The sequence below is a fragment of the Glycine max genome, chromosome 8 (genome assembly GCF_000004515.6).
Source record: "Glycine max cultivar Williams 82 chromosome 8, Glycine_max_v4.0, whole genome shotgun sequence".
NCBI lineage: Eukaryota > Viridiplantae > Streptophyta > Magnoliopsida > Fabales > Fabaceae > Glycine > Glycine max.
The window spans coordinates 12,337,759-12,351,548 of NC_038244.2; the positions used below are offsets into that span (position 1 = coordinate 12,337,759).

Below are 13,790 nucleotides of genomic sequence, written 5' to 3' on the forward strand. Positions count from 1 at the left end.
TCTGGTTTTGAATTTCTGAAACCTTGGGTGATTTTTAGCACTAAACCATGAAGTGGATTGTTTTGGAGTAGGCAAGTGAAGTAGAGACAGAATTGAATGACAACTTGTTAATCTTTGGAAATAATTTAGGTGTGAGCGTAATGGCGAGGTGGGTCCTCTTGCCACCAAAAACCACAAATTTTTGTTGTGGTGTGTTTTATTTCAGTCTATTATGCATCACCTTCGTTCAACATGTTTAAAATTACTAATCATATCGTAAAAGAATAATCATGTTGAAGAATCTTTTGCGGATGAAAGGTCATGTGTGAAATGTTTGTTTTTTCCAAGTTCCAACCATGTGGAACATTCATATTGATATGCAATTAATATGGATTACATAAAAAATGTAAAAAGCAGTTTGATTGATTACATTGTCATTCACGTATTATTTTATCTCGTTGAAAGAAATTACAGGCTAAAAAGCCTACAACCAGTTGGTATGTCAGAATATAATATATTATAAAAAAACGCATAACTTGTTAATAAAACCTTTACAAGAAGCTTTTATAGAATATTGTTGAAGTATTTTATTCTCTCTTTTTAAGAAAGTAAAATCATAACATTACTCTTTGGAAAAGGAAATTAGTATTTGACTCCAAAGTTTATAAAGGTAATCTAAGTCCCCAAAATTAAAATGCAGGACTTGAGAATTTATATTCCTAATCCAAAGTTGGGTCGACCATATGGCACTTGTATCAATTGACTTTTAAGTAGAAAAATAAAGGCTAAATAGTAATTTTTGTTCATCGATATGTAATTCGTTAACAAATATTCTCTAAAAGATAAAAATACAAAATTTAGTTTCCATGAAAAATACGACAAAATATATCTGTCGTTAACTTGCTTCCGTTACCATTAATTGTCAACGTGAATTGTCGGTATAGGAGCATATTTGTTTTAATATTTTTTTGACTTTCCGTTCTATCATTCCGCCGACAAAATGCAAAATTTAGTCCCTGAAATATAAAAAGTGCAACAAATATATTGAGACGTTAATAATACATTGTGACTAATTATTATTATTATGTGTTTATAATTTATTATTCTTATTCGTTTAATACTTATGCAATATATTTTTTAAATTTCCTTTTAATATATATTTTTATTATTTTGATTTTCTTGTCAAACCTTAATCTTTGTTGTTAAAAAAAACTTTATCTTATACCTCATATTTAGATTGAAAATAATATATCAAGAATTTTGACAAAAAATAAAACACAACCGTCCACGGACCAAAATTATTTATTTTAAAAAAAGAATTTAATCAACTATTTAAAAAAAAAAACAAATCTCACAAAATTTAAACTAGATGAAGTTAAAGTGAAATTATAAGTTTTTTTCTTAATCAATATTATATATATATATATATATATACACACCTCAAATATGAAAGAATCTCTTGGATAAACGTTACATGCTTCCATTCAAGACAACACTTATTATACATAATATGGATGAAATGAAAATAGTTACTAACAAATAAAAAACCCAAATAAATTTAAATAAAAAAATACAATAATGCTCAAACTAATACATAAGTTAACTTTAAAACAAAAAAAATCTAATACATAGATTTATTTTTTGTCTTTGGGACATAGAGTTGTATCTCTTGCTCATTTAGGGGTTATAGCGACCTTGCATTCCATTTGACATACTATGGCATGACAGAGTACGTTATAAATGGTAATTATGATATAAAAAAAATTGAGTTATCATTTTAAAAAATAAAAGCCTTTTTTATTTGATCCGTAAGTCTTTTACGGATCAACTTAATCCGTAAGCATTTGTAAACCTTTTATGGATCAACTTGATTCGTTAGCATCCATAAACCTTTTATGAATCAAGTTGATCCGTAAAAGGCTTACAAATCAACTTATCTGTATGCTTAATATCAACATACGGATCAACTTGATCCGTATCAACCTTATAGATCAACTTGATTCGTACGATTTACGGACCTCCCTCACGCACACTCATCACAAATGCGAAGAAAGGGGCAGTTTTGACATTTTTAAAAAATGCTGAGTGCATCTAACAACACCTTAGCACAATGATCTAACTAACTGAGTTAATGAGCCAATTATGTTACAAAATAAATAATATTGCTAAACATAACAATAAACTTTCTAATGTATATTTAATGCGCATGTAAATTTAAATAATAAATTTTGTTACAATTAATTTTGATATAAATCATACAAATTATTTAATCCGTATATGTTTTTAAAAATAAAAAATATTTTCTATTACAAAATTTAATATACATTAAATTTTGTAATAATAAAAAAAATTAATACACAAATGAGTAATTTAACATATTAATAATTAGAAAAATAAAACTTTAAGAAATTAAAAAAAATAAAAAACCAATATAAAGTTTTTTTTCTAAAAAATCAATATATTCTGTAAGATCTTATAAAAACTCTTACGGAAAACCCTCTTCCGTAGGATCTTACGAAAGAAGTCTTTTCCGTAAGATCTTACGAGAAAAGCACGAAGGGCAGAATTGAAAAAAAGAGAAAATGCTAGGTGCACCAGCAATACTACCGGATACACCTAACAACACCCAAAGATTTATCTAAGGATTCTTCGGACCACAAGTACCTTTCCTAGTTAAGGTATTAATGATTCTTCTTACCCTCTAACCTTCATTCAACTGAAGTTAATTTTGATAAATTTAAATCTAAAAAATTAGATTTAATATATTTTGGGGATGATATTCAATATTATTTCAACATTATCCTCGGTTCAATTGTTTTAAAAAAATTATTAATAAAAATTCTTAACTTCCTAAATAGTAATTTGTGTAATATAATATTATATGAGTAAAAAGATAATGTATTTACAATGTAAATTTTTTTGCATAATCATTCAATTATAATTTGTCATAATATATAATAAATTTATTAACTTGAATAATAATTATTTTAAAATAATTTAAATTATAATTTGTGATTAGATGACGATAGACAATTGCTTACATAGTATAAAAACATTAAATTCATATTATATTAACATTAATATTATTTATCTTAAATACATTAATAAGATATAAATTAATTTTATATTTTTTTCATTTTATGATTTATCTATATATAATACATGATATTACGTCAATTTATAAACCAACTAATTCAATCTTATCCTATCTCTTATCATGTCGTGTTTAGGTAAATCTATTATCATGTCTCAATTGAATTAAATGAGTTTAAGTAAATAACTCTAAAAAATTTTAAGTGAAATAAAAATAAAGATACATCTTTACCCAAATCGTCTCATAGACACCCTTGAACGTGAGAGGTCAAGGCCAACGAAGTTAGAAAATTAAGGATATTATTCATTTTTCCTTCTTTTGATAGGAAAATTAACCTTAAAAACTGCTTATTTTCTATATTTACGGTTTCGCAAGGAAACAATCATTAACCCACTCCTTGAAGCATCAAAGTCAATCATAATCATTTGGGAGAAAAGTCGATGTTTAGTTAAAGTAGTGACGATATAGTTAACCAGCTGCGTTGATTCCTTAAGTAAAGATCAGAACAAAACTTACACACCACAACAAAGTATGCATTTTAAGGCTCTTCCATGGTACACAACAACACTCAAATGATTCAATCCCTCAACAATCTCAATATCTCATACCGTAACTACAGCAACATTGGCAGGAAAAAATAGCATCTACTGTAAAGCCAAAGCAAAAAAATTGGGAACGAAATGATTCAGTGGGAAGGATCCATCATCCACTTGGGCAATTCAGACACAACATAAAAGAAAGCTAAGTTTTACACAAGAAATTTGGCTAAGGAAATCCAGTTACAAGGACCAACATAGAGAGAGTGGAAGATGGGTAGAGAAGTGCACATTACCCGTGCACTCCATCAATTTATTGTATTTTTTAGCTATAGCACTAGACCTAGCTAGTTGGAGATTCCCAAAAAAGGAGGGAAAAGAACAGCAGCATAATCGTCGGTGCAGATTTACACTTGAAAAGACGATCTATGGTGATACAACTTCAGCATTATTTTAATACACTATATACCTGCAATCACATTTCAGAACAGCAATAACGTTAGTTCATAAGCAACAATAGAATTTGAGACTCTTTCAAAATAGAAGATAGATGGCCAATAAAAGTGAGTGATAGTAGTAGAAAATGGTTAAAGTTGCTAGACCAAATAGCATTTGACATATTTAAAAGTTAAAAGAGACAGAATTTGAGTGCGCTTGAAAAAAAAAACTAACTTACAGCTTTATTTAAACTTATCTTGTACTATAAGCTTTTGTGTAAGCATCTGGGAGAACTTATGAAAATAACTTATAATTTCTTGATATGCCGTTTTAAGCTTGTTTCTGCAAGCTTTCCGAGATAGCTTACAAAAGCAACTGGTAGTATATGTGAGAACAGTTTAATCATATTCAGGTCCAATTTGGATAAATTTCTCCATAAACACTACAAATCCACATAAAACTTAATTTTAAACTTACATAGAATATATTTCCATTTAATTTCTCCAAAAGCTAAGGGCATAAGCCTGTATTTGGTTGAATCTTTGCAGGTCACATCTTTGCAAAAATTCAAGTCAAATTTAGAAATGACATAGCAGCAACTAATGTTAGCTTCAAGAATGACGCGCATCTAAGGCCATCGAACGCCAATCCAAACATGCAATAAGTTGATTTTAACATATGGAGAAGCTCAATGCATTTTATCTTCCTTTTTTCTTTTCCTATAAATGCTCATGAAAAAATTTATCCAAACACAACTCTTGCTCTTCAAGTACAAAAATAACTTACACAATAAACACTTATTCCTTAAATCTCATAGAACTGCTTATGGTCTCTTGAGTCTTGACTCTCCTCCCCTTCCCCAACCCAATAGGGGAAAAACAAAACAATTTCAATGTTAACAATAAACACCAAATCTATAACAACTTTAAAGGCAAAAATGCAACATCACAAGAGTCCACAAGTTTTCCTCAAATGAAATGCAGAAAATCAACATTCAAATCTCAAAAATCTGGGTTTAAAAACAATTAGGGTTAGTTATCAACAACACTCTCCAAGGCTTAGAACATAATACACAGATTAACCTAACCAAAATTCCACACTCTCAAATCTCAATTGATCTAGTTCTCCAACCAAATTTCGAGTTTCACTTCCATGATCATCGAAATAAAAATTTGCATAAAATTAGAGCATTAAAAGACATGAAAAGAGAAGACAGAGCAGAGCACCTTATGAACCAATATGATCAGCAAGCCGAATCGCCACCTTGAGTTTCCCCAATCTGGGCGCCGCGATTCTCGTTCTCTTGGATGAGCGCGTGGCGCGAGGCAATGTGGTTGAGCGTGGTCCTCAGCCCGTAGAAATCCTCTTCCGTCAGCACCGTCAGCCTGGCAATAATCTCCCTCCTGATCTTCGTCATAACGCCGTCACCGCCTTCTTCCTCCTCTTCTTCCAACCGAAACCTGCATAGCGGACACGAGGCGTGGAGTTCGAGCCACGGCGTGATGCAATCGGAGTGGTATAAGTGTTTGCAGGGTAATTGTTTGGCTTCGGCGTGGGGGGTAATTTGGTCTTTGCAGACGGCGCAGCGAACGACGCCGTTGGGGTCGAGGGAGGAGAGGAGGGAGGGGGTGACGTGGAGGGAGGGGAGGGGGCGGGGTTTTGAGGAAGGGGGGTTGAGGAGTAAGAGAGCGTCTTGGAAAACGACGTCGAAGAGGGAGGATTCGGTGTCGTTTTGGGAGAGGGTTGGGGAGTCCATGAGCTCGAGGAAGTGGGTGTGGCAGTGCGGGCAGAGGAGAGGGGAGGGTGGGAGCGTCAGGGACACGCTCATGTCGCACTCGTGGCACCAGTAGGCTTTCGGATCCGCCATCGGTGGTGGTGGCGGTGGCGGCGGAGGAAGTGGGAAGAAGCTCTAACTAGTGTGTGAGGTGAGGTGTGGTGTACTTGTGTTGGGTGTGAGGAATGGGGATTAAGAGAGAGTGTGTGTGGGGCCCGCCCCGACTTCAATTGTTTGTTTCTCTATCGCTTTTTCCTTTCATTTGGTAGCTTCTTGAATGCAACCTTTCAACTATAAAGCATAAGGACTTGATATTATAAAATATTTCTCTATCCACAATGTCGCTTTGGCCGAGTGGTTAAGGCGTGTGCCTGCTAAGTACATGGGGTTTCCCCGCGAGAGTTCGAATCTCTCAGGCGACGTTAAATTTTCTTTTTACTATAGCTTTTCAGGAAATAAGTTTTCTTTAGAGAAAGGGATATATTCTACAAGAACTTTTGTTTTTTTTCTTTCTTATTTACTTTTTGAATAAATAATAACGCATGTACTTTGCATTAAGAAAAAATACACTACATCGACTGAAAATGTAAAACTCTTAGATTATAATTTAAAACAATTACTAATTGTCACTAATGATAACTTTCTTTTTTCTTACTTTTTAACAGTTAAGTTTTAAATTTTTAGAGAAAGGGATACGTTCTACGGGAACCTTTTTTTTTAAAAAAAAATTATTGTTCTTGTTTTACTTTTTGAATAAATAATACATGTAGCAAAAATCTAAAGCTCTTTTAATTGCAATTTAATGTAAGTACAAGTTTTCATTTATAAAATTTTGTTGCTTAAAAAAATATTTTAAATTAGTTGACTGTGTATAAACTTTGAGACTTGCAATATATCTTTATTAAGCTGAGGATGTATATTTTTTAAACTCTTATTTTGGGGTAGGTCCTTTTTTTTTATATGTAAGTATAATCTTTTGGTCATTTTATTAATGAATTTGTGCTTCTGTTCTGCATGGATTTGTAATCTCATATTTCAATTGATGTATTATTTTGATCTAGACTTGCACAAGTTCTGATGTAAACAGTTAGTATGTTTTGATTAGTTTATAAGATAAATTAAATTAAACTATGATTCAAACTAATACATGATTTAATAATATGACTGAAAGCGGAGACTTTTTTGAAAGTCATTTTATTTAAATTCCCACTTCATAATACTTTCGGTTAGGAAGGGAAAAAAATTGTACTGTCACTTTAGGATAAGTTACATATTTTTAATTAATGTTTTAGGGTATGATACACTGAATAAACAATGGTAGCCAGTGAGTTTTATTTATTTATTTGATATCATATTCGAACTCACACTCTAATGTTTTTGAGATGATATATGCAAACCACAAAGTCATGAGAAGAAGTGACAATAATACATAAACATAATATTAAAGGTTTCAATAAAATAGTATAAATTCTTAAATATGCAAAGAGAAAAGTATCAAATAATTCATTTTTTTTAAGAATTAATTGCTTCTTAATAAACACATTATGTTTTATTTAAACAAAAAAAAAAAAAATATACTGACTCGTCATAATTATGGGATGTAAGGCAAATGATGAAATGGAGATGTCTTTATCTAAAAGTTTTAAGGAAGCTTCTCTAATTTGAATTTGGTTATGGAATTAGTTTCTCTTATCATAACATATATTTCAATATAAAAATTGTAATTGAAATTAAAATTAATTATATTTAACGGTTAAATCTAGTGTGCCATCACTGCCATAGCTTAGGGTTAAAGCAATAAAGCCTCGTTGTCTCAGTAAGTAGCAATTATCTGCCATATTCGACACACCTAGGCCCCCTGTGTCCCTTAGATTGCCATCCTTGATCAACACCAGAAAATAAAATTTGCTTCACAATAAACACTAATCACAAAACACATAAATAATAGAGCTGCATTCATCCAAATTTTGTTTTCTAAAAAAAACAAATTTATCTACCAGGATCAGATCTGGTCAACGACCTTAACCTAACGAAAAACTTGACTTTCTTATCCAAATTATTACACCCATGTTGTTCCTTCCTCTTCACATCCCAATTCTCCGGCGACCCCATCATCAGCACGCTCTCTGGCGACCTAACTCCGGCAGCCGTCGACGCCTCCTCATTTTCCGGCTGATCAGCGGCAGCTGTGGCGACTAGCATCCTCCCCTGCATCGCTGCCAAGACCTCCCTCATGGCCACGTCAACATCCCCTCTGTTCCTGAGCAGTATCTCTCCCACGTGCGCAGGCGTGAGGGAGCCACCGCTGCGGATGCATCCCTCCACTGCCTCGAACAACACATGCGAGTCCACTCCGAGGTAGTTGCGCGCGAGCTCACGGAATGCGTGTGTCCCACACGTGCCGAGGCTGACATGGACGTCCATGCGGCCGCACCTGAGGAGCGCGGGGTCCACACTATCCCTGTGGTTGGTTGTAAAGACCACAATCCTCTCTTCACCGCAACAGCTCCACAACCCATCGGTGAAATTCAAAAGCCCTGAAAGCGTGACTCGCCCACTCTCTTCACACCCCGTTTGGCCCTTCTTATTACTACTCCTCAACGACAGCTTCGCGCCCTGACTTTTCTTAACCTTCACCGTTCTATCCGCCGTTATGTCAACGGAACAGTCAATGTCTTCAATTACTATTATAGAACGGTTCGTCGTTTGTATTAGTAACGACCGCAACTCGGAGTTATCAGAGACTTTTGTTAATTCCAAGTCGTAAACGTCGTAACAGAGAAAATTCGCCATTGCCGCGATTAAGCTTGATTTACCCGAGCCCGGTGGGCCGTGGAGTAAATACCCACGCTTCCAGGCCCGGCCCACTCGCTTATAAAACTCTTTACCGTCAGCAAACGCCGTTAAGTCGTTTTTTATCTGTTTCTTGAGTTCTGGCTCGAGGGCTAGGGTTTCGAAGGTGGACGGGTGACGGAAGGGGACGGAGACCCAACCCGATTCGAAGGAGCCCGAAGCGGTGGTGTTGTTCGTGAAGAGCCTCCGCTCTCTCGAGACGCGCTCGAACTCCTCGGCGCGTGAGGTCACGTGCGCGAGGTATGGCGAGAGGAGCGCGTGGCGGTGGCGCTTCGGGAGACGGAGCGTGAAGCTGCGCCTCTCCTCGAGCGAGTCCTGCGCAGTCTCCACGTGGTGCGTCCACCCGACGCGGTGGCCGCGGAAGGCGTCGTGGACGGTGTGGTTCGGCGCAACGGCGAAGGAGATACGGTTCGACGACGGCGAGCAGGAGAGAGTTAATCGGCGGCACGCGGCGGCGGGGGCGTGGTTCGCGGCGTTGAGGTAGAGGTGCACATGGCGGTAGAGGTCGTTGAGTTCGACGCCGCAGTAGCCGTTGAATTCAGGAATCTCGAAATACGAATACGGAGAAAGTAGATCTTGCAGAGATTCGTATAGAGAATGAAGCAAGGAGAGAAGCTGCGATGGAAGAACGTTCTGGAGAACGGTAAGTAACCCTAACAGAGACCACATTTGTGATAATATCTCCATTTCTGTGTGTTTTAGTGTTTTGGTTTGATTGAGAATTTGTTTGTGGAAATTGGAATTGAAGGGTTTGGGTTTTTAGGGTTCTTATACGGTGCGTAAAAGGAGGAACATGGCTATGATAAAAAAAAAAAAAAAAAACATTGGGTTGGGCATATGGTAGAGTAGGCAAAAGTTAAAGGTAAAGATGATGATGAAGCCGACCACTTTGCTTTATGCTTTTTGCTTTGTTCGTTTGAAGAAGATGTGTGAATTGTGTGATAAACTGATAATTGGGTTGTTAGGGTTTTATGGACATAGCCTTTGAGGTTATACATAAATTGCCATGCGTATAGAATCTCAGATAAATGCAGATTTTTGTTTGCCAAAGGTCAGGTCTTTTGTTTTTGTTGCTTGTTAATTTTCTGCTTTGGAATTGTTGAACGGTTTGTTTGGTTCTTTTTGTGGGCTCAACAAAACCAAAATCACACAAAAAAATGCAAGGTTTTGAAAATTGCTTACGTTTCAGCTTCAACCTTTTTAATTGTTATTATGGACCAAAAGAAAAACTCAGTTGTTATTTATTTTTTCTTTTTGTTGCATTGGTTTCTATTTATTGTATGTAGTGAGAGCATGGATTTAAATCGGAGTTTTCGTTGTGATTCTCGAAATTAAAGAAAAAATACAGGGAAATGTAGCTTTCATGGTTGCAATTTTGTTCTTCTTATAATTGTGGTAAAAATTGTCTTACATACTTCTTCCTTTTATATATATATATATATACACTCCTTCCTTTGATATGTGCTGCGATTACTTCTTTTTTTTTTTCAAAATAAAAAGCTGTCATTAAGAATATAAGACATATCAATGATCTATCCATCAACTTTAAAAAAAAAAAAAAGCTGTCTTGCATGCTCCTTCCATGAGAAATGGTATACGTACACTCTTGTTTTTTCCAATCTCTCACTTTTTTATTAAGTTATGGGATAGTTTGTTAAAGCTTATTTTTAAAATTAGTACTTTTTAAAAATAAAATAAGTAGTTTTTTAGTTTTCTGATGTATTTGTTTAAACTGTTTTTAGTTAAAATAAGCAATTTTTTTAAGAAGAAAATCATATCTCCTTTTTAAAAAGGCACTTATATAAAAAGTGTATTTTTTTTTAAGTTTTAACAAATTGGGCTTATATGATATATCTACTCTTGAGAACAAAGGTTGTCCCCATTGATAAAAACAGGGTTCATCTCCCACAAGAAAGTGAGCTCAAATCTAGTTATTGATGTGAGGACCTTATAATCTACTTCTCTCTTTTATCTCATTTTTCTTTCTCAAAGTGTGAAATAACATGGAGGGTCTATACTTCTTTATCCTATAGTATAAATTGTTTATTCAGATAATATATATGTCTGAAATAAATTTTATTCAGATAAATTGTGAAATAAATTTTAAATTCCAATGAATAGATTAATAAATTGTTTATTCAGATAATATATATCTGATTTTTCTTAGATAAAGTATGAGATTGAGATTTGTATATGAAAAAAACTCATTGAAAGAGTTAGAGCCAATAAGTGTTTTGGGCTCGAATTGCCTATGATATCCTGGAAAAGTTTACAAAATAGGCTATAAATATTCTCTAAATAAGGCTTCAATTTAGTAAATTCAAAGAAAAAAAAATCATTAAGAGCGTTAGAGCCTAATATAAAATGTTCTCAACTCCAATCACCTCTTATAAGAAATACCCTTGGTCTTAGAACAAAATGACAAATCAACCAGAATTATTGAAATATAGACAATTTACTCTCATTAACAACAATTGCTGATATAGCAGTTTAATTTTCTTGTTCAAGGTTGCATTAAACTTTAGGTATATTCATCAAAATTCAATCAATTTTTACAAGCATCTTTTTTTTAAGTAGCATCTGATGCCCCATAATTGTACAATGCACACGCGCCAACTAGCTTTAGTAAAGGTCTTGAAGAGATAATCCTCCAGCAGCAATGAATCACGGCGCATGCAAACACCCGGGGTTTCTTAGGGAATGGTATGTAGTGGATCTCGTTGAGTTGAAGCTGCTTTTGGTTCTTTCTTGACAAATCACACTTTATCTTTTTTTTCCTATTGTTCTTGTAATTTGTGCCTTCAGAGGTCAGAGAATGTTCTTGTGAATTATTATAACTCATCAGTCACTCATGATGAGTGCCAAGTAGCAGATGATAATGAGGGGATGATGATATTATGTGCTACTGATGATTTTCATGTTTTACCGCAGCACTATGTCGGTTGAAATTGGTACGGAGGAACCCACTAGATTGATTTTATATTCACTGTATCTTTTGGCATGGACCCATTGAATAATTTTTTTATTCATTAGCTCTTCATGTTTTTCTTATTTTTCACCTTTGTACTTATGGGTCGTATAGACCATTGCAATTGATGTTGAGGTTAGATTTCAATCCAATAGTACAAATATGAAAAATATGTACCCAGCTATAGATTGTGACTGAAAATGCCAATTTGTTACTTAGTTGCTTATTTGGTTGGGCACTTCTGTATATGCATGGAACTTTTCATTACATTATTTTAGGCTTTTACTTGTTGAGGTGGTGAAAGGGTCTATGAGATTGAGATGCATATAGATCTTAAAGTCATGCAGATGGTGGTGGTATTCTTTTTTGTGCATTACATTTCTTTTATATCTTTACATGCATATATGCTTTTGAAACAAAGTTTCATTTATGCTTCTTTACAGAAATTTGTCTAAATCTCCTTTACTAAAGCAACGCAATTTGCACCATCAGATCAAGATCCTGTGGTGTTTGGCTGTCGTTCTTATCTAATCTTTGTTGCCCCTTCAATGGTTTTAGGTATCTGCTTATAAAATGGTTGAAATTTTGAGAAAGGGAACACGGAAAGAGAAAATAAAAGAAGGAGGAAAAGAAAAAGAGGCATGTGTATGGCACATTAAAAGCCACGAATATGGAGATGGGGCAAAAATTTCAGTGTAGGTCAGCCTTGAGAGAAAGCCCTGCGTAAATGGGGGTATCAAGAATAAAGCCACAAAGAGGTTCTCCATGGAATGTCAATGATCAAATGTATCATATTCCATCTATGCAAGAAGCATAGCAATGTTGACTCATCAAGAAAATAGATAAAACTATTAAGTAGAGCAGTGTTATGACTGTAATTCTTAGCAAAAATTCGAAATCTAAGTTCATTTGGGTAAATTTTCTCCATTAACTATGTATAGGAGAAAAAAAATATTGAACTTCTCTGCAAGTTAAAATAAACTTATGCACCTAAGTGTTTTGGGCAAGTTAAATGAAAAAGATTGCTATACAAAATAAAAATATGTTAAATTTTGCTTTTGTGACTTTTATTTTCTTAACTTTTCTTAAATTATGAAAAAGGTTTATTTAAACATATGAGAGAAACCCTGCCTAAGTTTACTGTTGTCACCGTCTATTAGTTTGGGTCAGCCTTGAGAGAAAGCACTGTCTAAATTGGGATATCAGAAGAATAAAGCCGAAGTGGATTCTCCCTGAAATGTCAAATGATCAAGTGGATCACACATTCCATTATGTATATCTCTTTTTTACAAGATGGATTCTTCAAGAAAATGAGTCAGTACTCAGTACTATCTGGAGCTTGGTAGTGTTATCTTGCAATTAGTTAACGAAATACTAAAAATGAAAGATTGCACTTCACCCCTTTGGTTTAAGCTTTGGTTTTTCATGATAATCTATTAACCATCTAAACTGTCCATTATTTTCAATCATTTATTAATTAATGTGTGGAAAATATTTGATATTTTAAAGCAGAAGTTTGGTGTGACTGAGTAAATAAAGCATATATTCTAAACAAATATTAATAAAATATGGCGCTTTTAGCTTTAGTCAACAAAGAAAACCGATTAATGATTAAGGACTATATTGGAAAGAAACAACTAAAGAAATGTAAATTTACAATATCTCTGTTTTCTTTCCCAGGGTGACAGATGTAGGCCACTCCAAATATGATTAATATCAAATCTTTAGATAAGTTAAAGTTTGAATAGGATAGTAGAGAACAAAGTTTAAATAGGATATACAGACCGTAACTCAAGGATTATAAATGATTCGATAGTATTAAGATTAAAATATAAATATTCATAATGAATATGGACAATCACTTATTAAATATTTAAGACGAAAAAGGTTAATCTTGTGCATCAATACTCAAAAGTTTTACTAAGTAGTGATTTTGTAAAAATATAAGTTAGTTTTTTATTTTTTTTATTTGATATCATCTTAATTAAAATCTTAGGCTCCTTAGTGGTATCTTAAGGTATTTTCATAAGTTTTAATCTTTTAGATCGAATATGAGACTAATCTTTAGTCGGAGTTTAGTCACACTTAAAATTCATAACATCTTTCCAAGAGTGTATTATGTAAGAATCGAACCTAGATCCTTCTTCA

The 13,790-nt window shown here is 33.8% G+C and overlaps 2 protein-coding genes and 1 non-coding gene across 3 annotated transcripts; 1 reads left to right on the plus strand and 2 right to left on the minus strand.

Moving 5' to 3' along the window:
* Positions 1 to 3,585: 3,585 nt before the first annotated feature.
* Positions 3,586 to 6,162, minus strand: LOC100782164 (E3 ubiquitin-protein ligase RNF181 homolog). Its single transcript, XM_003532841.4, has 2 exons — positions 5,274 to 6,162; positions 3,586 to 4,078 (listed from the first exon to the last, which is right to left on the minus strand). The coding sequence occupies exon 1, from the start codon at positions 5,912 to 5,914 to the stop codon at positions 5,291 to 5,293; it is 624 nt and encodes a 207-aa protein (XP_003532889.1). The 5' UTR covers positions 5,915 to 6,162; the 3' UTR covers positions 3,586 to 4,078; positions 5,274 to 5,290.
* On the plus strand, positions 6,162 to 6,243 carry TRNAS-GCU (transfer RNA serine (anticodon GCU)). Its single transcript has one exon. It is a non-coding gene; the product is annotated as a tRNA-Ser (tRNA).
* Positions 6,244 to 7,752: 1,509 nt separating this feature from the next.
* On the minus strand, positions 7,753 to 10,231 carry LOC100783574 (AAA-ATPase At4g25835). The gene has a single exon (XM_003531411.5). It carries the CDS (start codon positions 9,359 to 9,361, stop codon positions 7,811 to 7,813), a length of 1,551 nt encoding a protein of 516 aa, XP_003531459.1. The 5' UTR covers positions 9,362 to 10,231; the 3' UTR covers positions 7,753 to 7,810.
* Positions 10,232 to 13,790: the final 3,559 nt, after the last annotated feature.

Bases quoted from the DNA above. Each gene is read 5' to 3' on its own strand.
- LOC100782164 (XM_003532841.4), bottom strand. From the start codon at position 5,914: ATGGCGGATCCGAAAGCCTACTGGTGCCACGAGTGCGACATGAGCGTG.
- LOC100783574 (XM_003531411.5), bottom strand. From the start codon at position 9,361: ATGGAGATATTATCACAAATGTGGTCTCTGTTAGGGTTACTTACCGTT.